This window comes from Leucoraja erinacea, chromosome 15 (genome assembly GCF_028641065.1).
Source record: "Leucoraja erinacea ecotype New England chromosome 15, Leri_hhj_1, whole genome shotgun sequence".
Taxonomy (NCBI): Eukaryota; Metazoa; Chordata; class Chondrichthyes; order Rajiformes; family Rajidae; genus Leucoraja; species Leucoraja erinaceus.
The window spans coordinates 37,448,949-37,474,157 of record NC_073391.1 but is presented as its reverse complement, the minus strand read 5'-3'; the positions used below and the strand labels follow the sequence as shown (position 1 = coordinate 37,474,157).

The 25,209-nt window shown below is 41.5% G+C and overlaps 1 protein-coding gene across 2 annotated transcripts; it reads left to right on the top strand.

The window, feature by feature from the left end:
- Positions 1–3: 3 nt before the first annotated feature.
- On the top strand, positions 4–24,797 carry nrbf2b (nuclear receptor binding factor 2b). 2 transcript variants are annotated; one of them, XM_055647190.1, is made up of 4 exons: positions 4–293; positions 15,057–15,141; positions 17,352–17,428; positions 23,560–24,797. In XM_055647190.1, exons 1-4 carry the CDS (start codon positions 264–266, stop codon positions 24,295–24,297), a joined length of 930 nt encoding a protein of 309 aa, XP_055503165.1. In that variant the 5' UTR covers positions 4–263; the 3' UTR covers positions 24,298–24,797. The 2 variants fall into 2 exon arrangements, with proteins under 2 accessions (XP_055503165.1, XP_055503167.1); XM_055647192.1 differs by having other exon boundaries at positions 6–293; positions 17,352–17,392.
- The last annotated feature ends 412 nt before the right edge of the window (positions 24,798–25,209 follow it).

The following is a 25,209-nucleotide window of genomic DNA, read 5'->3' as shown; positions in this document are numbered from 1 at the left end:
GTCGAAGGTCACGGAGCGAACCGACGCCATAGGGGCCCGCGCGCCGTCGTTAGCGGAGGAGGGAGGGAAAGAAAGAGCGAGCGAGCAGGGGCGAGCTGAGCCTGAGCGCGGCGGCTCCCTCCACTTGGAGGGAGAAGCAGCTGGCCCGGCCCGGCCCGACCTGGCCCGGCTCTGCTCGGCAGATGCTTTCCCTCAGCCCCGTGATGGCGGCCGGGCTGAGCTGAGCCCGACGACTCGGATGTGGCGGGGTGAGGAGGAAACCAATGGACGTTATGGAAAGCCCACTGAACCTGGTGAGTGCTCGGGTGCCTTTCACCTGCGTTGCTGGAGCGGAGGGGAACGCGGGCCCGGCCGGCCGGCGCTGCCTCTAGGATTATAGATCTCTCTGAAGCCGCCGTGTCATGGAGTTGGAGGCAGTGGGCTGGCTGCACGTCCACCTTTCCCTACAGTCTGTCATCTACCCCTGGGCCCTTGTGCTCCAGTGATTGTGCCTAAACTGGCCCCTGTTATTTACCCTGTCAACATCCTCGCCCTGTTTGTAAAAGAGTCGGATTAAAATAGACAACCGCATTTACACGTCGCTTTTCACACCACCGACAAATCCTGACAGCCAATCGAATACTTTGCGAGTGTTGTACTTGGGTGTCGTGGCATCCAGTTAGCACGTAGCAAGAACCCACAAAGAGCAGTATGATGACTAGATGGTCTGTTTTAGTGATGTTGGTTGAGAAATAAATACTGACCGTAATTGTGGGGTAAATTAAAAACTTCTTAACAGAGACAAAATATTATTCGCATCCACCAGAGAGATTCAACATCTCAAATGAAAGATGACAATCTTGACTGCAACAATCCCGATGCTACGGTGGGGTGATAAATTAGATTTTATATTCAAGTCTTTGGAGGAGGACTTGAACCCATGTCCTCGGATTCAGAGACAACCGTGTAACCACAGAGCATGTTTAACAAGCGAAGGAGGACAGTGAATAGAGGTGCTGGAAGAGGAGTTGATGGGGATCTGAGAGAAGTATAAAAGCTAGGTGCAGGAGTAGGCCATTCGGCCCTTCGAGCCAGCACCGCCATTCAATATGATCATGGCTGATCATCCAAAATCAGTACCCCGATCTGACTTTTTCCCCATATCCCTTGATTCCCTTATCCCATAGAATGTGGTATTAGTATAGGTAGGTGCTGAATTCACAGTGCGGGTGTGCTCTGTCAAAGGGCCTCTCAACTCTCTGTCCCTATGATCCCAAGATGCATGTTGAGACGTTTTTCCTTGACTTTACTGGACTTTATCTTGCATTAAATGTTATTTACGTTATTCCCTTTATCATGTATTTGTACATTGTGGATGGCTTGATTGTAATCACGTATTGTCTTTCTGTTGACTGGTTAGCATGCAACAAAGGCTTTTTACTGCACCTCGGTACATGTGACAATAAACTAAACTCAAACTAAGCTCGGTTATACATCACTCTGTCATATACCAACGTTTTTGGACATGGGCTCTGTGCTACCTCAAATGGTGGGAGGTTAGCAGACCAGGTGGGTTACAGTCGGCCAACTGGTGTTCTTCATGGCTCATCTTTTTTAATGTAGCCGAAGTAGGTTAGTTGTCAATATCAGCTTTCATGTTGAGACAGCTGAGCTGAAATATCATAGCCATGAAAGAATGGACTGTGATGGGATACCAATATGATGGGTGGCACAATAGCACAGCTGGCAGAGCTGCTGCTTTATAGTGCCAGAGACCCAGGTTAGATCCTGACCTTGGATGCTGTCTGTGCGGAGTTTGTACATTCTCTGTGACTGATTAGGTGTTCTCCGGGTATTCTGGTGTCCGTCCCAAAGAGATGAGGGTTTGAAGGTTAATTGGCCTGTGTAAATTTTCCCGTGTGTGCAGGGTGCCTGCAAGAGTGGGATAATATAGAACTAGTGTGAACCTATGATGGATGGTTGGCGTGGGCTGAATGGCCTGCTTCCATGCTGCATCTTTCAATCAATTCAATCAACAGTTTGCTATCTTAGTCTTACAGTCCAATGTATTGAACTTGGATTGGAACTTGGCTTTTGTATGTATCATTAGACCAGAACCAGGCCTGCTTCTTCGGGTGAACCTCTAGTGTCCCGGGAGATGATTCTAGGAGGAATAAGGGAGTTTTCCCAGTGTAGTGACCAATATTTATCTCTCCAAATTGATTATTATAGTTCCCTATGTTGCAATAAAGTATATAATTCTAAAGTATTTCAAAGCCAGTGAAATGTTTTGGGGACCTCCTGTGGTTATGAAACGCTAGTGATGGGAAATGGGCGAATTTCAATAACTGAGATTAAGAATCGGAAGTGGAGAGCACAACTGGGGATCAGATAATCAGTATTTAGGAGACAAGAAATATTATGCATGTGGTCCCCAGGTTGAAACCCACGATTCTGGGTATTCATGATGTTATGTCAAGTGGAAGATGATCAGCAACAGTTATGGCTCAAGTCAAATTAAGAATTTATTTAATGTGCACAGGTACAGTGAGCTACTGGGTACAATGAAAATCTTGCTTGCAGCAGCGATGTGCAAACACACACACACACACACACACACACACAGAAAAACACACAAATAAAAATTATACATAGATTATCTGTTCAAGACTGGAAAAATAAGACATTAGTGCAAAACACAATTAGAAAACAAGTTCAAGGCAGTTTTCCTTTGCAGAGGTAGGATTAGGGTTGTGCAAATTGGTTTACGAACCTGATGTTTGTACGAAAGTAGCTGTTCCGGAACTGTACCTCCTACCCAATTTTAGCAGTGAGATCAGGGTGTGGCCCAGATGGTGAGAATCCTTGATGATAGATGTCACCAATTTGAGGCACCTCTGTAGTTGCTTTTGGTGGTGGGAGGATAGTGCAAGTGATGAACTGGTCTGAGTCCATCATTCTCTACATTTGGTGTTCCTGATATAGCCGAGCCTCCCTTGCATCAGAGAGACCAAGCATAGACTAACTAGGTGACCATTTCTCCGAACACTTGCACTTGGTCCGCCAAGACCTGCTAGAAGTCCTGGTTGCTAACCATTTTAATTCCCTTCTCATTTCCATACTAATCTTTCTGTCTTGGGCCTCCTCCATTACCTGAGTGAGGTCACTCACAATCTGGATGAACATAACTCATCCCTCACACACTTTTCCCTGTGTCCCACTTGGATTAGCATCCATTTCTTCCCTCCCCTTCCACCTAAATTCCTTCCTCTGGCAGCACCACTCCTTGTCTATCCTTAGCTCACACTCTTTGTCAATTCATCTCTGGCCTTTGCCCAACCATCTGCTTATGGGGAAAAAAACCTCCCCTGTATCCACCTATCACCAGCTAGGCCTTGTCATGACCACACCTCTTTTCCAGCTTTCTTTCCCCGACCTCACAGTCAGCATGTCCCACTGTAATTCAAGAGCTCTCCTGAGTTAAAAAAAATTAATCAAACTCGTGTTAAGCACGTAGAATATACGTAGCGGGTACGTCGGAGCTCGGGACATCCCTTAGAGGCTCGTAAAGCTAACGGCATGTACTCGGGAAACGCGGTAAGCTCGTGAAGACTCGTGAAGATTTTTCAACATGTTGATAAATGTCCACGAGAGCCCCGTGTACCTACGAGCGGCTATTACCATAATTCTCTGAGTTTGAATCAGAGGACACTCTGGAGAACTCTTGAATTAGCTCGTACAGTGGGACAGGCCCTTAAAGAAGGGTTACTCACTGAGTTACTCTGGCACTGTGCCTTTTTTTGTGAACCAGCATCAATTAGATCTCCCCTCATCTTTCTAAACACCAGCAGTATAGGCCCAGAGTCTTCAAACGCTCCTCGTACATTAACCCAAACATTCCCAGGATCATTCTCCTAAATCTCCTCTGGATCTATGTCGAAAGAATGTTATAACTTGCATTCTTATAGTTATTTATAGAATGTAGAACACACTACAATACAGCACGGGAACAGGCCCTTCGGTCACCTATAATGTGCCAAACATGATGCCAAGATAAACTAATCTAAACTGCCTGCACATGATCCATATCCTTCTATTCCATACTTGTGCATATCTAAAGGCCTCATAAATGCCACTATCACATCTGCCTCCACCATCACCATGGTGTGACACCCACCACACTATTTAAAAAAAAAGTCCAGTACATCTTCTTTAAACTTTTCCCCTCTCAGTTTATAGCTATGCTCTCCAGTCTTTGACATGTTTAATCTTTGTTCACGCCGGGACAGAGATTCGGACCGTCTACCCTATCTCTGCCTCTCATAACCTTCTATATTTGTATTAGCTCTCTCTTCCACCTCTGGCATTCCAGAAAGAACAATCTTGAGTTTGTCCAACCTCTCCTTGGAGCTAAAACCCTGTAATCCAGTCAGCATTCTGGTAAACCCTCCTCTGCACCATCTCCAAAGCCTGTAATGGGTCGACCAGAACTGCACACAGCAATCCAAATATGCCCCCCCCCCCCCCCCCAACAATAGAGCTGCATCTTGACTTCCTGACTCTTGTACTCCAATGCCCTGACCTATGAAGGTGAGCATACCTTGTGCTTTCTTTACCACTCTGTCTACATGTGTTGCCACTTTCAGAGAGCTATAGACTGGACCCCAAGATCCCTCTGCACATCAGTGCTGTTAATGGTCTTGCCACCAACCATACACCTTCCCCTAACATTTGAACCCCCAAAATGGGTTTTCAGGCCATATCCTGAAGCCTCACACTTGCTGGGATTAAATTATCTCTGGCATTTCTCTGCATATTTTTGCAATTGATCAATATCTTGCTGTATACTTTAACAGATTTCCTCAAGGTCAGTAACTCCAGCAATCTTGGTGTCATCTGCAAACATATGAAGCAACTCATCTATATTTACATCTGAAAAATAAAGTGCTGGAATGACTCAGCTGATCAGGCAGCATCTTTGTAGAGAATGGTTAGGCAACCCGAAACATCATCTATCCATTCCCTCCATAATGCTGCCTGAGCTGCTGAGTTGCTCCAGCATTTTGTGCTTTGTTCTAGATTCCAGCATCTGCAGTTCCTTGTATCTATATTTATCTCCAAGCCATGTATATGTAACACAAACATCAGAAGTCCCAGTGCAAATCCTTGCAGAACTCCACTGATCACAGACCTCCAGCTAGAATAAGTGATTTCGGTATTCTGACTGCGCATGACCAGGTCAAAGATCACTAGCTATAAAGTCTCGGCAACGGTGATGCTGCATAGTGTGCAGGCTTGCATTTCGTTGGGCTCTCCGTCACTGCGGGTGCTCTTGAGCTGCTTGTCGGGCTCTCCGTTACTGCGGGTGCTCTTGAGCTGCTCGTCCCCACCCCGGTGTCCCGTCCCTGTCTGGAGTGGCCACTTTGTTTTTTTCCTGTATTTATGGGAAAAAGATATTGAATCCTTTTTAATATTTTGCAGAGATATGTTGTGTAGATTTGGGTTCTTGAAGGTGATATAGTGTCTTTGTGTAGATTGTAAAGTAATAGTGGAACTTTGAAGTCGTGAATTTGAAGTGGGTGCAAAGTAGGACGGTTTAAACAGGATAGTTTAGTTTCGAGATGCATTATGGAAACAGACCCTTTGGCCGTCCATTAATTATATGATCACATTAGTTCTGTTACCCAATTTTGTCATCCAAAATTTTACACTGACCAGTTAGGCTACAATCCTGCACGTCTTTGGGATGTGGGAGGAAACTGGAATACCCAGAAGATTTCCCTGAGGTCGCAGGAAGAACATGCAAACTTCACACAGACACCTCCTGAGGTCAGGATCGAACCTAGTCTCAGCAGCTCTACCAGCCTCGCCACTGTGCAGTGTGAATCAGTGCATTTAATGTATGTAAAGAAATGTGAAATTTTGAAATGACTTTGGAGAATGTGTATTCAACAATGAACAGTGAGGACCTCTTGATCAATTGTTGCTCATCGATTACAGTTGGAAGAAGAGTACTAAAGAGTTAATGTGGATTGAGTCAGTTTGAGCTCCTCCCATGGTTTTCATAAGAGTCGTTTAGAACAGTAGTTGCCTGGAAGCAGATTGACTTGCTTATCTTTGGGGAATTATTTGTAATCTGTGCAATTATTGTTTTGAGGAGAAAATAGCAACCAGGTAAAAACAGTTGTTCTATTTGAAAGCAACAAATTAAGCCTGTTGTAAAAAGCCAAAATAATCTGCCTTAAACACTTCCTGTTTGCTGCTTTTTATTTTTTTTAAAGTTACGTTTAGTGGCAGCAGAGAGAGGCTGCCCGATTTGGCCTCTCATCCTGGCAATGTTATTGTTCACATTTATTCCATAAATCTCAGAGCTGTTGCAATGTGAATATGTTTGAGTCCACCTGAGAATTTATTGGAATTGTTAATATTAAATATCTAAATCACAAATTTTATTTCACAGTAAAATATCAAAACACTGACTAATGTTACATAAATCCTTGAGCCACTGTAAGGCTGTTCAGTTAAACCATGGTCTGTATCATAATCCATGATTTACTGCTTCTTATCCTTGTTAGTCTGCATACAGACCAAAATCAGTCATTCTCAATCTTGTACACTCCGATTAAATTCAGGCTCTTAGAGGATGATGTTTCAGAGTTCACAACTGTATGTGAAAATATACTTTGAATCTGAATGACTTGGAGCTAGATTACTTTAGAATTCCTCCACTGCATTCCTTTTCTATTATGTCCTTTGATTGAATCATCCCGAGCCCATAGAAATACAAGCTAAGTGTAGGTAACCTAAATGAGGCCACAGAAATTAACCCCATGATACTTTTTATGTAATTATGATTTAAAACTGACTCTCTTTGCTCAAACACAATAAAGACGGTTTCAGTCATTGTGCATCATGTTCCTGACCCAGTGATGGATGTGGCCTTCCCCTGCTACTTTATCTCAGTCTCTGCCGTACTTGTCCCAAACAGCCACAGAGGCTAATGGTAGAGCATTGTTTTTGTGATTGGATATCTGTGACTAGTTGGCTGAACTGGACTCTTGGTGTTTGTAATATAGGTGAAAGATGTGGATGTTGGAAGCATGATCAGCAAGTTTGCAGATGATGTGAAGATTGGCGGAGTTGCTGACCAGGTTGCTGATAGTCATAGACTACTAGGTGATATTTGTGTGTTGGTGAAAATGGTTGAGAAATAAATGGCAGATGGAATTTAATCCTGATATAAGTGTGAGGTGATGCATTTTGTGAGTACTAATGGAGCTAGAATGTACACCATGAAAAGTAAGGTCCTAGGGTGTGATGAGGAACAGAGAGGTCTTGGCATGCAAATCCAAAGATCCATGAAATTGGCAACACAGGTAGACAATGTTGTTCATAGCGTATGGGATTGTGGCCTTCCTTCATCAGAACATTGAACACAAGAGAGGGTGATACTTATAAAACATTGGTCAGACGTATTGGCTTTATTTCTGGTCACCACACTATAAGAAATATGTACTAGTTGATATTGGTGAGAATGAAGAGGAGATTTAACAGGATATTAAAAGTACACAAAAATGTTGGAGAAACTCAGCGGGTGCAGCAGCATCTATGGAGCGAAGGAAATAGGTAACGTTTCGGGCCGAAACCCTTCTTCAGACCGTTTTGGCCCGAAACGTTACCTATTTCCTTCGCTCCATAGATGCTGCTGCACCCGCTGAGTTTCTCCAGCATTTTTGTGTACCTTAGATTTTTCAACATCTGCAGTTCCTTCTTGAACACTTTAACAGGATATTGCCTGGAATGGAGCAATTCAGTTATGAGGAGAGACTGGAGAAATGTGATCTGTTCTCGACAGGAGGAGACTAAGGTGGGACATAATTATGGTATGTAAAATGATGAGGGGTATAGATATGGTAGACTGCAGGGAACTTTCACCCTTAACAGATAAATAAAAGGGGAGCACATTGATTTAGGGGAAGGGGTAGGAGATTTAGAGAGGATATGAGGGGGAACTTTTCTCACCCAGAGAGTGGCGAGTTCCTGGAATGCATTGTGGAGAGAGTGGTGGAAACAGTCACTGACAGTATTTAAACAGTGACTAGACAAGTAATTGAATCACCTGGGCATAGAAGTTTACAAGCTAAGTGCTGGAAAATATAATTAATATGGATGCATTTTCATAGATTGGTAAGAACTTGGTGGGCCGAATGGCCTGTTTCCTTGCTGAATGATTCTATTGTCACTGTTGGTAAAAAGGCTCTAATCTTTGATCTCTGATCCTTGTTCTTCAGCAGTAACTTTTCCATTATTGGGACTGAAATTTGCAGTGGAATAGTACAACAAATGCGGCTATTAGCACTCTGCTGTACCTCTCACTGAATGGAGTGCACTAGAATCTTAATGCAGGCCTTCGACTTGACAATAATTTTTCCATTGAGCTTACCGAGTCAGGAGAGCACACAAGGTTATTATTTGTTTCAGGGTGTCATTGCATGTAGAATCATAAATGATTTTCAAAACCTCTTGGGTACAGGTTGTTATTTGAATTGTTTTGTATTCCAGAGAATAAAACTTTAAATATTTTCTGATTAGTTTCTTGTTTTAATTTTCTTAATAAAACTATTTAAAATTGCAGAACTGCAAAAATATCAAGGAACTATTTTTAAATCCCTCTGTGAGCACACATGTTCTTTAATCTCTATCCTCTTTCAATGCTACATCCATTAAATTCTGTCTCTGATAACTCTAATTTTAAACGTTCTGCTTTTGGGGTCCACGTCTTCAGTGGCTGTCCCACATTTGTTCCTTTTACCCTCTAATGTTTCCTTATGATGCTCCTGAAATCTCTGGCCAAGCTTTTAATCATCTGTTGCAAATATTGTAGTGTCGTTTGCTGCCAACTTTTTTTTTTGATAGCCTTCCTGTAAAGTATCAAGGTGTTTTTTTTTTTATTTCTTTGTAAATTCTAGTTGTTAAGCGTGTTAACTAATAATGCAACAAGTGGGAGAATCACATGCAAGTGAATGCAGAATTCCAAAGTCCCCGTACAATTTTAATTTTTTGCATGGTAATAGGGATATCATATTTTGCCATCGGCCAGAAATTCTGCCAAACATTATACCAGTATGGCATATATGCATGATTGTATCTAGTGCAAGCCGATAGATCTAAAAAGCTTATCAAGAAGACATTTGTGAATGTGCATAGTGATAGCTGACTCATTAAAGAGTCACTACAGTAAATGTGTTTATGAATTTTCCTGACTTCTAAAATGTTTACACCAAACAAACGTGAAAAACACTGCAGAGAATTAATGATATGGAAATTACAATACTGCAAGGCTGAATCATCTGATACTCGGGATAATTTTTGTTTAAAGTCCCCCTTTATTACCCCCTTATTTGTTACCAATTTTTAAATACTTTCCACCTCCTTCAGCTTTATTTTTCCTTTGCTTGTACTCAAGCCCATATAGTTCTGTGCCTCTGCCACACATTATGTGGCTGCTGTTTCACATCTCTGGTCTTTCATTTCTTGGTTACTCATTTCAACATCTGTTTTTTTTTGTACATTCCTTCTCTCCCTTTTCCTCACTTACTAAATTATTTTGCTTTATCCCTCTTATCCCAGCAGAAAAACAGAGAGCAGGTGTTTAAATGATTTGTGGTGGATGAATGTACAATAAAAAATGGGAGAAGAAGGGAAGACCAAATAGGTGTGCAGCCAGGAAGGAACTAGTCTAGTTTTCCAGCCACATTGGTGGAACTGCTTTACCTATCATCTGGCATGGATCAGGTTTTTCCAATCCTTCATATCCTGCAATTAGCAAAATGGTAGCATAAGAAACAAAAATATACTTGGTTATTTCCAGTGCCATTCATGAATATATTACAAATTTTATAACGCAAGATAGAAATGAGCACTATCACCGATACACAATCTGTTGCAGCACAATCTTCCAAAGTCAAAATAACCGTTTCATGTTAGGCACTTCAGAATATGAAATACTCTGTGGATTAATCAGGGTATTGAGGTTCATATCAGATAAAATAAAGAGTTTTGGTTGAAAAGGGACCTTCTTCAGTCTTCCCCTTTTCTTATGTAAAGTCAATTTATGTGACCCTCAAAAACAATACATTTCAGTTCAGTTTTGCTTTAAAAGATTCTACATGTAGTTCTTTGAAATGTCCACCTCTGAAAGCTAGTTTTAACTTGTGGAGGTTAAAACCACTCTCAGTTGCTGATTGTAAATAAACTACTTATTTGGGATAGTAGTGTAAAAGGTACCTTCTTGTGTCACATACACGCATTAATCCGTTTCCCTTGTGACTAAGATTTTTGTCCATTTTAGTTTGAGTATTGTGTAAGAACAACCTCCAGGTAGCATATCCCACTAAACTGCCCTCACCCATTGGCCCCAGCCCCCCCCCCCCCCCCCCCCCAAAAACAATGAATTGTCTGATTCTACAACCTCTCTAGTATCTTTGCTCTATACTGTAACCTAGCTGATGTTACAGATTTGTAGGAGGTGCAATTGCAGGAAGTAGATATACCATTCCCTCCATAGAACTGGTGATTGGAAATACCATGCTCTATTCCCCTCCCCGATTCAAAACGCATGATGATACATCTGGATTATGATCCTGCGGTGAGTTTTCAGCAATTAGATAAAAAGCCAATGCAGTGTAACTGCACCATATGTTTATTTACATAGGTTGCAGATCCCTGTAGAACTCTACAGTGAATGTATTTATTTATCTATATGGGATTTCCATGACCCATACAGTGGGTGGCACAGTGTCGCAGCGGGAGATTTGCTGCCTTACAGCGACAGAGAACCGGGTTTGTTCCTGACTACGGGTGTATGCATGTTCTCCCTGTGACTGCATGGGTTTTCTCTGGGTGTTCCGGTTTTCTCCCACATACCAAAGACGTGGATTGCAGGTTAATTGACTTCTGTAAAATTGCCCCTATTGTGAAAGATCGAATTTGTGTATGGGTGAACATTGGTCGGCGCAGACTCAGTGGACTGAAGGGCCTGTATCTCTAAATTGAACTATTGTTTAAAGCACTATGCCAGCATGCAACTGTTCAAAGTACAATCTAGCATCCTTTGTTGGTGCAAACACAATGTTCCAAATGTTACACTGATTAACCAGGTCAACAGTCTGAACTATCAGTAAAAAACATTGCTACAGATAACTAGAATAATTATTTCTCTTTTTGGAGACGTGCAGCTGAATTATCCAAATTGGTCTGGGCTTGGCATTTCTCTCTTTGCTAGGCTCCCAATTGCAGATTGTCGACAAAGAAGCTGTCTTAATAAGTCTGATGATTCTGGAGCTATTGCTCAACTTTAGTTGTGTCACATATTATAAATCAATGTGCTCCCCTTTTATTTATCTTTTATTTATTTTTATTATCTGTTAAGGGTGAAAGTTCCCTGCAGTCTACCATATCTATACCCCTCATCATTTTACATACCATAATTATGTCCCACCTTAATCTCCTCCTGTTGAGAACAGATCACATTTCTCCTCACATTACAATGTCTCCTGACTCGGTAAGCTCAATGGAAAAATTATTGTCAAGTCGAAGGCCTGCATTAAGATTCTAGTGCACTCCATTCAGTGAGAGGTACAGCAGAGTGCTAATAGCCGGTTTTGTTGTACTATTCCACTGCAAATTTCAGTCCCAATAATGGAAAAGTTACTGCTGAAGAACAAGGATCAGAGATCAAACATTAGAGCCTTTTTACCAAAAGTGACAATAGAATCATTGAGCAAGGAAACAGGCCATTCGGCCCACCAAGTTCTTAGCAATCTATGAAAATGCATCCATATGAATTATATTTTCCAGCACTTAGCTTGTAAACTTCCATGCCCAGGTGATTCAATTACTTGTCTAGTCACTGTTTAAATACTGTCAGTGACTGTTTCCACCACTCTCTCCACAATGCATTCCAGGAACTCGCCACTCTCTGGGTGAGAAAAGATCCCCCTCATATCCTCTCTAAATCTCCTACCCCTTCCCCTAAATCAATGTGCTCCCCTTTTATTTATCTGTTAAGGGTGAAAGTTCCCTGCAGTCTACCATATCTATACCCCTCATCATTTTACATACCATAATTATGTCCCACCTTAGTCTCCTCCTGTTGAGAACAGATCACATTTCTCCAGTCTCTCCTCATAACCGAATTGCTCCATTCCAGGCAATATCCTGTTAAAGTGTTCAAGAAGGAACTGCAGATGTTGAAAAATCTAAGGTACACAAAAATGCTGGAGAAACTCAGCGGGTGCAGCAGCATCTATGGAGCGAAGGAAATAGGTAACGTTTCGGGCCGAAACCCTTCTTCAGACCGTTTTGGCCTGAAACGTTACCTATTTCCTTCGCTCCATAGATGCTGCTGCACCCGCTGAGTTTCTCCAGCATTTTTGTGTACTTTTAATATCCTGTTAAATCTCCTCTTCATTCTCACCAATATCAACTGCATATGACAAAATTCCAAAGGTTTAGCTACTAATATGTTGGAGAAACAAATGTCTGACATGATGACATTGCATTTTGCTGCCGTTTCATTTTTCAGTTTCTCTCCTAAACCTTTTAGTATTTTTGTGTATAATTTTGCTTAACTTGAGCCATGTTTCAATTCTTGAGCCCACGGTTAAAATGCTGAATCATTAGTGAACAGAAATACCCATCACTGATCCTGTTGCATTTTCCACTTTAAACATTATTTGCTGTTGGCTATAAGAGGTGGACATTTCAGGGGACTACAAAGCATGTTGGATTTATCGAACCTTCAACAAGACAGCAACTTCCATTTGTATAGTCCATTTGCTCAATCGAGCAAAAATGTCCCAAGACAATTTACAAAAACATGAGCCTGAGCTCTATAGCACGGAAACAGGCCCTTCAGCTCACCTTGCCCATGTTGTCCATGACATCCTGCGTGAGTCCTTTTTGCCTGCATTTAGCCCATAGCCCTTCCTATCCATATATCTGTCAAATATATCTGGCCAATGTCTTTTTGAAGTCGTAATTGTATCCACTTCGATAGGTTTCTCAGGCAGTTGCTTCCAGATATGGACTACCTACTGAAATAAAATATATTGCTCCTGAGGTCCCTCTTAAATTTCTGCCCGCTCACCTTCAGCTGATGTCCGCTAGTGTTATAATCCTTTTCCCTGGAAAAAAAAGACTAAGCATTCACTTTATCCATGCCCCTCAAGATCTTGTGAATTTCAATCGGGTCACCCACCCTTCACCATCCTACAAGGGCAGACAAAAAGACTGACACTCCACCCACCCAAGTCATGAATGGTGACAGTGCAAGTTTAAAACAATTGCTCAGGGGGATTTTGAAGGGGATATTAAAAGGCAAAAAGAAAAATGTAGAAACGGGGTTGGAAAGGGAATTTTAGTGTGTAAAAACTGGTGCACAGTCACTAAAAGTGAAATGTTCACATTTGGGAATTAGCAAGAGAACAATTAGCAGGCCACAGGTATCTCAGTGGAGTAAAACTGGTGTAAATTTGAAATAAAATAAAGGGTGGTGGGTATATGGAATGAGCTTCCAGAGGAGGTAGTTGATGCAGGCACTTACAAAAAAACATTTGGACAGGTACATGGATAGAAAAGGTTTAAAGGGGAATACATAAACGTAGGCAGGTGGGACAAGATGGGGCATCTTGCTCGGCATGGGCAAGTTGGACCGAAGAACCTTTTTCTATGTTATATGATACTAAAAGCAGAATTGAGTCGCTGTGGGATATAGGGTGGTGGCATATATGGTGAAAGCGAATGGCATGTTGATCATTATAACAAGAGAAGTTGAGTATAGGAGAAAATAGGTCCTTCTGTAGTTGTATAGGGCCTGGTGAGACCACACCTGGAGTATTGGGTGCATTTTTTGTCCCCTATTTTGAGGAATGACATTCTTGCTATTGAGGGAGTGCAGAGTAGGTTTACAAAGTTAATTCCCGGGATGGCGGGATTGTCATATGCTGAGAGAATGGAGAGGCTGGGCTTGTATACTCTGGAGTTTAGATGGATGAGAGGAGATCTTATTGAAACATATAAGATTATTAAGGGTTTGGACACGCTAGAGGCAGGAAACATGTTCCCTGTGTTGGGAGAGTCCAGAACCAGGGGTCACAGTTTAAGAATGAGGGGTAAGTCATTTAGAACGGAGACGAGGAAACGCTTTTTCTCAGAGAGTTGTAAGTCTGTGGAATTCTTTGCCTCAGTGCCTCGGTGGAGGCCGGTTCTCTGGATACTTTCAAGAGAGCTAGATAGGGCTCTTAAAGATAGCGGTCAAGGGATATGGGGAGAAGGCAGGAACAGGGTACTGATTGGGGATGATTAGCCATGATCACATTGAATGGCAGTGCTGCCTCGAAGGGCCGAATGGCGTACTCCTGCACCTATTGTCTATTGTGAGGATGGGGGTTTCAAATACTGAGATATTTCAAAAACTAAAACCATTTTATTTAACAAATATTGGTTGCGTTGATGACTTCTACTTGGGGCTTTCCCGCCGCTCTGCCAGAATGACCCAGTGAAGCAAAATACAGATTTGTTTGCTGCAATGTGAATTTGAAAGGGAGTGTAATCTGAGAGGGCTGGGATGTGACTTTAATTGTGAAATGCAAATCCCTGCATTTTGAACATTGCACAATAAGATTATTTCCATGTCCTTAAGGAAACAGATGATTGCAACATAAAGTCAGTAATTTTAGGGTAGTATACAACAGCAGCTTCAGACTGGTCTGTTATATCTGGAAATAGGACATTCCCCACAGAGGTCATCATAGTGCTTGTGTTTTTGTCTTTTGTACACACTGCAATATGTTCATGTGTTGTTGCGTGTTGTATTTTGAGCTTGCTGCCAAAGCGTTCTTTAGGGATCAGTGATCTAGGAGACAATATCACACTAGAGTCTACGTATTCCCACTCGTCACAGTCCTTTCCAGCAGAATTGCTAAAGCTGCCCAGTTCATTTTGCAAGGCCAGAGTTGTTGTGATTTGAAATGACAATGCAAGTGCACCCTGCTTAGCAGTATTGTTTCTTTCAGGCTCACCAGCAAAGCAGAAAGGCGGAACGTATGCTAGCAGCAGGAAAATATGCTGAAGCAATTGATTGTCATGGGAAGGCTGCAGGTTGGTGAATCTTTTCAACATTTAAAACTGAAACACGTGTCAATGTAAAATACCTTAGGCTGTCTTTGCAGCCGAAGGCAACATTCTTATTGTGGTTCATATAATTCGGAATAAGTTACAAAACAAGAGATTATTTGGAGTGCCTGGCTATCATTCTTGCTGTGGTTCTTTCCATTATGGAATATTCTGAGATTAATAACCAATTGTGTTGACGAAGCTCCTCTAATGTAGCAAATTGACCCAACGTTGCTCAGCACTGTAGTTGGACAACACTTGACAGTGAGCCAGAATCAAATATTAGTATAGATTTGGTTTGAGAGATGACTGAGTAGGAATTCCCAAACTCGGGGTTGAGGCAACTGTAACCAGTGCAGAGGCTTGAATCAGAGGAGACAAAGACATGAAAACATTATAGATAAGGAGTTCACAGAAAAACAGAGCAATGAAACTGAATATTTGCAGAACCAAACCTCTTGTATGCTATTAAACATGAGGATAATATGTGGGATGATGCAAATTAAGATCAAAGCAGCAGAGTTTTAGATGCTCAAGTTTGAGAAGAGTCTTGACCCGAAATGTCCTCTGCCCATTTCCCTCCACATGTGCTGCCTGGCCTGCTCTTCCTCCAGCAGTTTTTGTTTGTTTTTTGTTGCTCAAGATTACAACATCTGCAGTCTCCTGTGTCTCTAAAATTTGTACGTGATTGAACGTGTAAGACCTCCAGAAAATATATATTGCACTCGTGTCCGTAGGTAGTGTGTAAGAGGCATGGAGCACAGAAGGAGAAATTTCAGCTCATTGTGTTGGTCAGATCTTTGAAAGAGTTGTATCCAATCAGTCCAGTTTCTTTGTTACCCAGAACATTAGAAAATTCTAATTTGAAAATATGTTCAAACCCCTCCATAAAAAATGCATATTCCAGATTAATATTATTTTAGCTTTTCCTCTAGTTCTTTTGTCAGTCTTTCAAAATCTGAAAAATAAACAGAAAATATTGGAAATACTCAGCAGTTCAGGCAGCAATTTGGAGAGTTATCATGTCAGGTCAATACCCTTTCTTCAGAAGGGCTGCCAGGGGAGGTACGGCGATTCTGCCGGATGGTACAATTCCACCATTTAATAATTGCTTTCTTTTTGATGTATATCCACATAGATATTTCTGGGCATCGAACAGAGATCAGGAAAGCTTTGATGTGTGCTTCAGACAACTGAAGAACACTAAATGAAAATGGTTCAATGCATAGGGTTAGGATATAGATCAGTTGGAAATATGGGCTGAGAAATGGCAGTTGGAGATTAATCAGGACAAATGCGAGGTGCTGCACTTTAGGTGTTCAAATGTACGAGGAAAGTATATATAGCAAGTGCAGGACTCTTAGAAACGTTGTGTATAGGAGATATTGGGGTACAAGTCCTTGGCTTCCTGAAAATGGCGACATAAGTGGTAACGAAGATGCAGGGCATGCTTAACCTGCCTCCTTCCGGCCATTGAGTGTTGACGAGTTACATTGCTAATCTTGCTTTGACTGATTGTCCTGTCCCACAGTTCTTACAGTTTCAATATTTTCTCTTTTTTCAAAATTACATAAATGAAAAAGGTTTTCTTTAAATGGCAGTAATTAAACATATGAACTCCAATTGCCTGTTGCTACTTTGCAATGTGTTGAAGTTGTAAAACATATCTTTGGAGTCATTCTAATGACATACGTAAGATGTTTTAATATCAATATTTTCAATTGTGACTTGATCTGAGGCTTCTGTAACCTAGTTAAGTCCAATGTTTTGGGGACAAGTGATTTAAGTGGTTATTTTAATATATCCAGCTGATGTTTAATGTCCTTACCATTTAGGTAAAATAGTAAAACGTAAAGTGGTGCCTGTCTATACTTTGAGCACTGAGAGCGATATGGTTTCAACTGGAGAAATTTAAACATAAAATGTTTCTAGGATTATGTGATAGGAAGATATTTCTGCAAAATGTAATGCACCTTGCTGCTGAAGTTACACCTGTTGGTCAATAAACTGTTGCTTTTTAACTACATTTTAATTTCCCTCGTATCCATTTTTCAGTTTGAGTTGGGAAGCTTGTCATAGAATGGAGTAAATTGTGCATCGGATTGAACTACAATTGTCCATAAAGCCCTGACCTTTTGTTGTATTTGTCTGGTAATGCCTGATTCACTGACAATGGATTTCTTCTTTCTGTGCAGACCACCTTGGAGAAGCCATGAAGCTAACACATTCAGAACAGGTATGCGTCAAGCGAGGAAATGCAATCTGTTCACAGGTACTTTCACAGAACTGCACTGAATCCAGGGAAGTAAATACTTAGTAATAGGCCCCCTCTCCCTCTCCATTGATCCAGTATCAAAGAATCAAAAACATTTTACAGCACAGCAAAGCATGCTTGACCCATCACATCCGTATCAGCAAAAAAAGGAAGCTATTGAATTTCACTGTTGTCTCAGGTTATTGCTCCTCAAATGTGGCCTTCAGCACCATTCTTGTCTTATTTCAATTTCTAGCATTTTGAGCCATTTGACCCAAAGTCTTCAAATCCCTGATCTGTATGCAGAGCAAAATAGAACCCTCCTGTTCCCCTTTTCTACTTCTCTCGCAATACATTACACCTCAATAAAATCTCCTCTTGGCCCCATAATTAATATCTTACAGCCCCAAGGGCATCTCTGCACATCTTCCTTATGTCATCCCATCTTTCCTGTGGTGTTTTCATCAGATCTGTAACTGTGATCTAACAGCATATTATACACTTTTATTATGGCCTTGTAGAAAAGGAACAAGGATATGGTGGACCAATTGAATAACTACTTTGGTTCCGTCTTCACTAAGGAAGACATAAATAATCTGCCGGAAATAGCAGGGGACTGCGGGTCAAAGGAGTTGGAGGAATTGAGTGAAATCCAGGTTAGTCGGGAAGTGGTGTTGGGTAAATTGAATGGATTAAAGGCCGATAAATCCCCAGGGCCAGATAGGCTGCATCCCAGAGTACTTAAGGAAGTAGCTCCAGAAATAGTGGATGCATTAGTAATAATCTTTCAAAACTCTTTAGATTCTGGAGTAGTTCCTGAGGATTGGCGGGTAGCAAACGTAACCCCACTTTTTAAGAAGGAAGGGAGAGAGAAAACGGGGAATTACAGACCAGTTAGTCTAACATCGGTAGTGGGGAAACTGCTAGAGTCAGTTATTAAAGATGGGATAGCAGCACGTTTGGAAAGTGGTGAAATCATTGGACAAAGTCAGCATGGATTTACGAAAGGTAAATCATGTCTGACGAATCTTATAGAATTTTTCGAGGATGTAACTAGTAGCGTGGATAGGGGAGAACCAGTGGATGTGGTGTATCTAGACTTCCAGAAGGCTTTCGACAAGGTCCCACATAAGAGATTAGTATACAAACTTAAAGCACACGGCATTGGGGGTTCAGTATTGATGTGGATAGAGAACTGGCTGGCAAACAGGAAGCAAAGAGTAGGAGTAAACGGGTCCTTTTCACAATGGCGGGCAGTGACTAGTGGGGTACCGCAAGGACCCCAGCTATTTACAATATATATTAATGATCTGGATGAGGGAATTGAAGGCAATATCTCCCAAGTTTGCAGATGACACTAAGCTGGGGGGCATTGTTAGCTGTGAGGAGGATGCTAGGAGACTGCAAGGTGACTTGGATAGGCTGGGTGAGTGGGCAAATGTTTGGCAGATGCAGTATAATGTGAATAAATGTGAGGTTATCCATTTTGGTGGCAAAAACAGGAAAGCAGACTATTATCTAAATGGTGGCCGATTAGGAAAAGGGGAGATGCAGCAAGACCTGGGTGTCATGGTACACCAGTCATTGAAAGTAGGCATGCAGGTGCAGCAGGCAGTGAAGAAAGCGAATGGTATGTTAGCTTTCATAGCAAAAGGATTTGAGCATAGGAGCAGGGAGGTTCTACTGCAGATGTACAGGTTCTTGGTGAGACCACACCTGGAGTATTGCGTACAGTTTTGGTCTCCTAATCTGAGGAAAGACATTCTTGCCATAGAGGGAGTACAGAGAAGGTTCACCAGACTGATTCCTGGGATGTCAGGACTTTCATATGAAGAAAGACTGGATAGACTTGGTTTGTACTCGCTAGAATTTAGAAGATTGAGGGGGGATCTTATAGAAACTTACAAAATTCTTAAGAGGTTGGACAGGCTAGATGCAGGAAGATTGTTCCCGATGTTTGGGAAGTCCAGAACAAGGGGTCACAGTTTAAGGATACGGGGGAAATCTTTTAGGACCGAGATGAGGAAAACGTTTTTCACACAGAGAGTGGTGAATCTCTGGAATTTTCTGCCGCAGAAGGTTGTTGAGGGCAGTTCATTGGCTATATTTAAGAGGGAGTTAGATGTGGCCCTTGTGGCTAAAGGGATCAGGGGGTAAGGAGAGAAGGCAGGTACAGGATACTGAGTTGGATGATCAGCCATGATCATATTGAATGGCACTGCAGGCTCGAAGGGCCGAATGGCCTACTCCTGCATCTATTTTCTATGTTTCTATGTTTCTATGTTGAGTGCAGTTTTGGTCTCCTAATTTGAGGAAGGACATCCTTGCTAATGAGGCAGTGCAGCGTAGGTTCACGAGGGTAATCCACGGGATGGCGGGATTGTCATATGAGGAAAGATTGGAAAGACTGGGCTTATATTCACTGGAATTTAGAAGGATGAGAGGGAATTTTATAGAAGCATAAAATTATAAAAGGTCTGGACAAGCTAGATGCAGGAAAAATGCTTGACCCATGTACAGGTGTACAGGTTCTTGGTGAGACCACACCTGGAGTATTGCGTACAGTTTTGGTCTCCAAATCTGAGGAAGGATATTATTGCCATGGAGGGAGTGCAGAGAAGGTGGTTCACCAGACTGATTCCTGGGATGTCAGGACTGTCTTATGAAGAAAGACTGGATAGACTTGGTTTATACTCTCTAGAATTTGGGAGATTGAGAGGGGATCTTATAGAAACTTAAAAAATTCTTAAGGGGTTGGACAAGCTAGATGCAGGAAGATTGTTCCCGATGTTGGGGAAGTCCAGAACAATGGGTCACAGCTTAAGGATAAGGGGGAAATCCTTTGAAACCGAGATGAGAAAAACTTTTTTCACACAGAGAGTGGTGAATCTCTGGAACTCTCTGCCACAGAGGGTAGTTGAGGCCAGTTCATTGGCTATATTTAAGAGAGAGTTAGATGTGGCCCTTGTGCTTATGGGGATCAGAGGGTATGGAGAGAAGGCAGGTACGGGATACTGAGTTGGATGATCAGCCATGATCATATTGAATGGCGGTGTAGGCTCAAAGGGCCGAATGGCCTACTCCTGCACCTAATTTCTATGTTTCTAAAAGGGGAACTGCAGGTTACAAAAAAAGGCACAAAGTGCTGGAGTAACTCAGCGAGTCAGACAGATTCCCTGGAGAACATGGATATTTAACGTCCGAAACATCACCTGTCCATGTTTTCCAGGAATGCTGCCTGAACTGCTAAGTTTCATCAGCACTTGGTGTCTTTTCTATCTTCTAGTATCTTCCTCTATGAGTAATTGCATAAAGTATTTCCCAGAAACTTGCCACTGCATCTCCACCCCACCCCCCAAACATTTCACTTAATCTTCAACATTGCCTCATGTTTGAAATTGTCCAATGACCATAGGAGGTCCATCAACATTGGCAATATCTGACCAATTGTTAAGTTCAATTTCATTTGCAGGAACTCTTGAGGTATTGCTTTTACACAACGAGCGAGTCGTATGTAAATGACTTGGAAATGAATGTCCAATATTCTAGGTGACCACTTACATTTTAGCAGATTGATATAAGTGCCTACACTGCTACGAGTCTTCAACCTGGTATTGGTCGTCTTACAGCATGTGCAAGGAGGCTAAAACCTGCTTTAAATAACCAACATTGCAAACTCTTGCAAAATTGGTAATTATTTTACCTGAGATAACTAACAAAGATAACGAACTCCTAACCATATATGTGCTTTCAAGTAAGGACCATTTACATCCTGGTCATTTCCTCCTGTCTCTTTCGTTGGACAGAAGATACAACAGCTTGAAAGCACATACCACCAGATTCTGGAACTGCTTCTTCATTGCTGAATGTTTCTCTCATAAAATAAGCGTATAGTCCTGATTTCCCTACCTACCTCATTGCATGATTTTCACTTTTTTATCTGCATTTTTTCTGTAGCTGTAAAACAATAATGCTATAGTCTGCATTCTGGAATTTATCTAATTGCTGGTGTGCGTTTGTTTGGCTTGATAGCACTAGTGTATAGTATGATTTGACTGGATAGCACATAGACAAAAAATTTCACTGTTTTTCAATGAGCAATAATAAACCAATACACAAACTAATCAGTGTTGGCTTGTGCATGAAGACTGTCGCTAAATGTTCTCAATGCAAGCTGACTGTGTTTTGGGAAAAGACAAAAATGTGCATGTTTATATATTAGTCATTTGTTTGAAGTCATGAGATTTTTGAGGAAGTGTGCAGTAGATTTCCCCCCCCAAATTTTTATATTGCTGTGTTAACAGTTTGGAATCCTTCCATTCTGAATCCCTTACACTTTGTGAAGCATTCTAACTGTTAACAATGAGACTAGTCTTCTGTCTCAGAAAGCCATGATACAAAGGTGCCTTGTTAACAGCTCTGTGAATATTGTTGTTGAGTTTTAACGTTTCTTTACAATAAAGCTTCCCTTTGGCTACAGTGGACATTGTGCTCACAGGAAAAATGCAACAGAACACTTTGTTCCAAATACAGGTTGTCCAAAACCTAAGCCCAGAATAACAATTAACCTGGTCTGGAAGAGATTGCTTCAGAAATCACATGAATTAACCTTTCATTTCTCCTGTCCTCTAACTCAGCTGCTAACAGTAAAATGTACGGGCTAAAACAAATCCATTTTTATGAGGCTTCAATAATTGCATCATTGTTAAAGAAAACCATGATCCATTCAAAGATAAACACCACGTGCTCCTCATCGCCTCTGTTACTTTTACAGTTTAACTATTCCAACTTACTGTCCTTGTGCTCCGCGTGAACTTGAAATCATCCACATGTCTGCTGGCTGCCTCCTAATTTACTAAGTCAATTGTGACTTCATGGGGTTCCTTCAGGTGCTCCAATTACCTCCCAGACATGCAGGCTAATGGACCTCTGTCTATTGGCCCTAAATTGTAGGTGATTAGCAGAATCTGTGCAGAATTGATGAGATTGTGGTGAGATATGGAATTGATGTAAGATTAGTGTAAATGGGTGTGTCGTGTTGGTTTATAGATTAATCAGCCTCTGCAAATTTCCCGCGGTTTCCAGGGAGTGGATGCAAAAGAGGGAACTATATAGAACTAGTGTGAAAGGGTGATTAATGGTCAGCCAAAGAGCTTGCTTACATGCTGTATCCTTCAATCAACTTTACACATCAGAGTTTTATTTAACCGGAGTGCATAGGATTAGGGATTAGAGTAAGAGTTTTAGAGGTGAGCCGTGAAGGAACTCTTCACCCAGAGGGTGATTGGAATCTAGAATGCAATGTCCAAGGGGATGGTGGTAGTAGGTATTCTCATACCATTGAACAGGTAGTCAGGCATTTAGCTGAGCACTTGAATTGACAATAAAGAACTGTGGATCAAGTGTTGGAGAACGGGGTGCAGAACATAAAGTTGTGTATTTTGCACTTCACCAGAGGACGCCCTAGCCTATGTATTCGATTTATTACAAGGGAAGGTATCAAGCAACATGAAATAGTCCAATCATTACAACTTGTATTCACGTAATGAAAGAAACTACCAAACATACCCCATCCCCGCTATGGTGCTGGAGGGTAGAATGAAGCAGGATATGCAGCAGAGTTTTTTGGTGGCGTGGATAAGAACTTCATCAGCAGTGAACTGCGGCTGAAATGTAGATTAAAAAATGTTAGTGTAGTTGCAGATGTGTAGCCTGAAACCAGTTTCAAGGTTAGATCTGATTTGATGGTAAACAGTCTGATCCCTCCTCTGACAGTGCTATCATTTCACTGTGCTGGCAGGAAAACGCAGAAATTTGCAAGTTTTGACACCAGGTGATCCTGGAGAGTTCTGCAAAATCAATAACCATCTTTCAGCAGATTGGGTTGCATTTCTCCCAGCTTTGTGCACTGTGACCAGTGATAGCTCGCAAACACACTGACAAATGTGCAGGTGTTGTTTCTATTTCATCCTTTAATCCCTGAGGGATGTGGAATACACCTGAGTAGAGCAAATGATTAGTAATCCTAATTGTTTGTGTGCTGACCTGTGTTACTGAAATTACAATCTATTTCTGCATAGTTAGTGAATTGTTAAGTTTCTGAAGACTTAATTCCCATGTTAATAAATGATTCTATTCTCAATGTTCAGGCTTTATTGTCGTTGGAGCTCCAGAGGGACAGTCATATCAAACATCAGCTTTTAATTCATGAGAGATGGAAGAGAGCTAAGAGAGAAGAAAAGCTGAGGACTCAGTTACACCCAGCAGCATCAGACAAAGAGATTGATCCACAGTCAGTGACAAAACTAGCCTCAGATGAATCCGATGGACTGAAGTCACTTTCTGCGAGTGTAGAATCAGGTAGCCTTAACAAGGAGGAATATCAGGGACAAATTCACGATTTGTTTGCTCGGGAACCAGATACTCTTCTATTTCTGTTGGAAAAGAGGCACGTTGCTTTGAAGATCTGTGCAGGGAGCAAAACGCCTAAAGATGACAGGACAAGGATTGAGGAGCAAGAGATGAAAATTACTGAACTCAAAAGACTTGTTGACCTACTTCTCGCTGATAATGAGAGGTTAAAGAAGGAGAATAAGCAGCTGAAGACAGAGAATGCAAGGCTTAGAGATTCCCCATTGGAGAAGGAATTGGATGTGGATTCAGACTTTGTGAAGTCGGAGTTATGGTGCCTGAGTCAACCGTCTAATAATGCCACCAATGCTGGGAAAGCAAAAGACATTCCAATCCCCAACCTTCCTCCTCTGGAAATGCCAGCTCAGGACATTTCATTGGATGATCTCCCCCTTTTAGAACTTCCTGAGGAGGTTGTGTGCAACCTTAAAGAACTATTGGACAACCAAAAGGAAACCTCAAAAGACAAACAATAGGGAGTATACTTGCAAAAAAAAAAAGTTTGTTAACAAATAAATGGTACAGTGCCTCAGAATAGCAGTGAATGTTCCTGTTGTGTGTACGACACGAGTGCCAGATGATCGTATGATTGATCTTCATGACTTTCCTATCCAGATGGACTGGGGCACTGTTTACAACTGGGTACTCGCCTCCACGAATCAGCCTGTGCCACTCAGTGAACTCTTGATGTGATGTGTATTTCAAAGCCAATCAGGAACATTACATGTATTTCTACTGTATAATGAGGGAACCAAATCAACAACTTCTGAATGATCAGTTTACATTACAATAATTGGGGTGCATCATTGTATACCTTTTTTACTGTACTCTTTCAATCTAAACAAATTACTCAATGTGATATGAATTGTCTAAAGACAAACTGTAACTGTTTTGTTGATGCATGAATGAATAAAATAGTATCAGTATTTGATTTGAAGATCAGATAATTAAATAAAATACTATCCTTGCAATTTTACTTTATAGAAACAATCTTTCTTTTAAATGCTCATGGCAGATGGTTGGTTGCACTCTTCCCTCTGAATCAGCTGGTTAGAAGTTCTAACCCCTCTTAAAGCCACCAGGTCAACCATACCAAAGTCTTCAAGATGTTGGAGGATAGGACTGCTTTTGGACCAGGAGAACTAAAAGATTGTGACATTGCTTGAGGAGATTTGATATATTGTGGGTACACAAAAATGCTGGAGAAACTCAGCGGGTGCAGCAGCATCTATGGAGCAAAGGAAATGGGCAACATTTCGGGCCGAAACCCTTCTTCAGATATATTTGATATATTGTGGCCTGCATTCCTCCATCAATGACTAGCATCAAAATGGGCATTTATTTTACTGCTGTTTACATGATCCTGAGTGGCTTTAAAATAATTCATC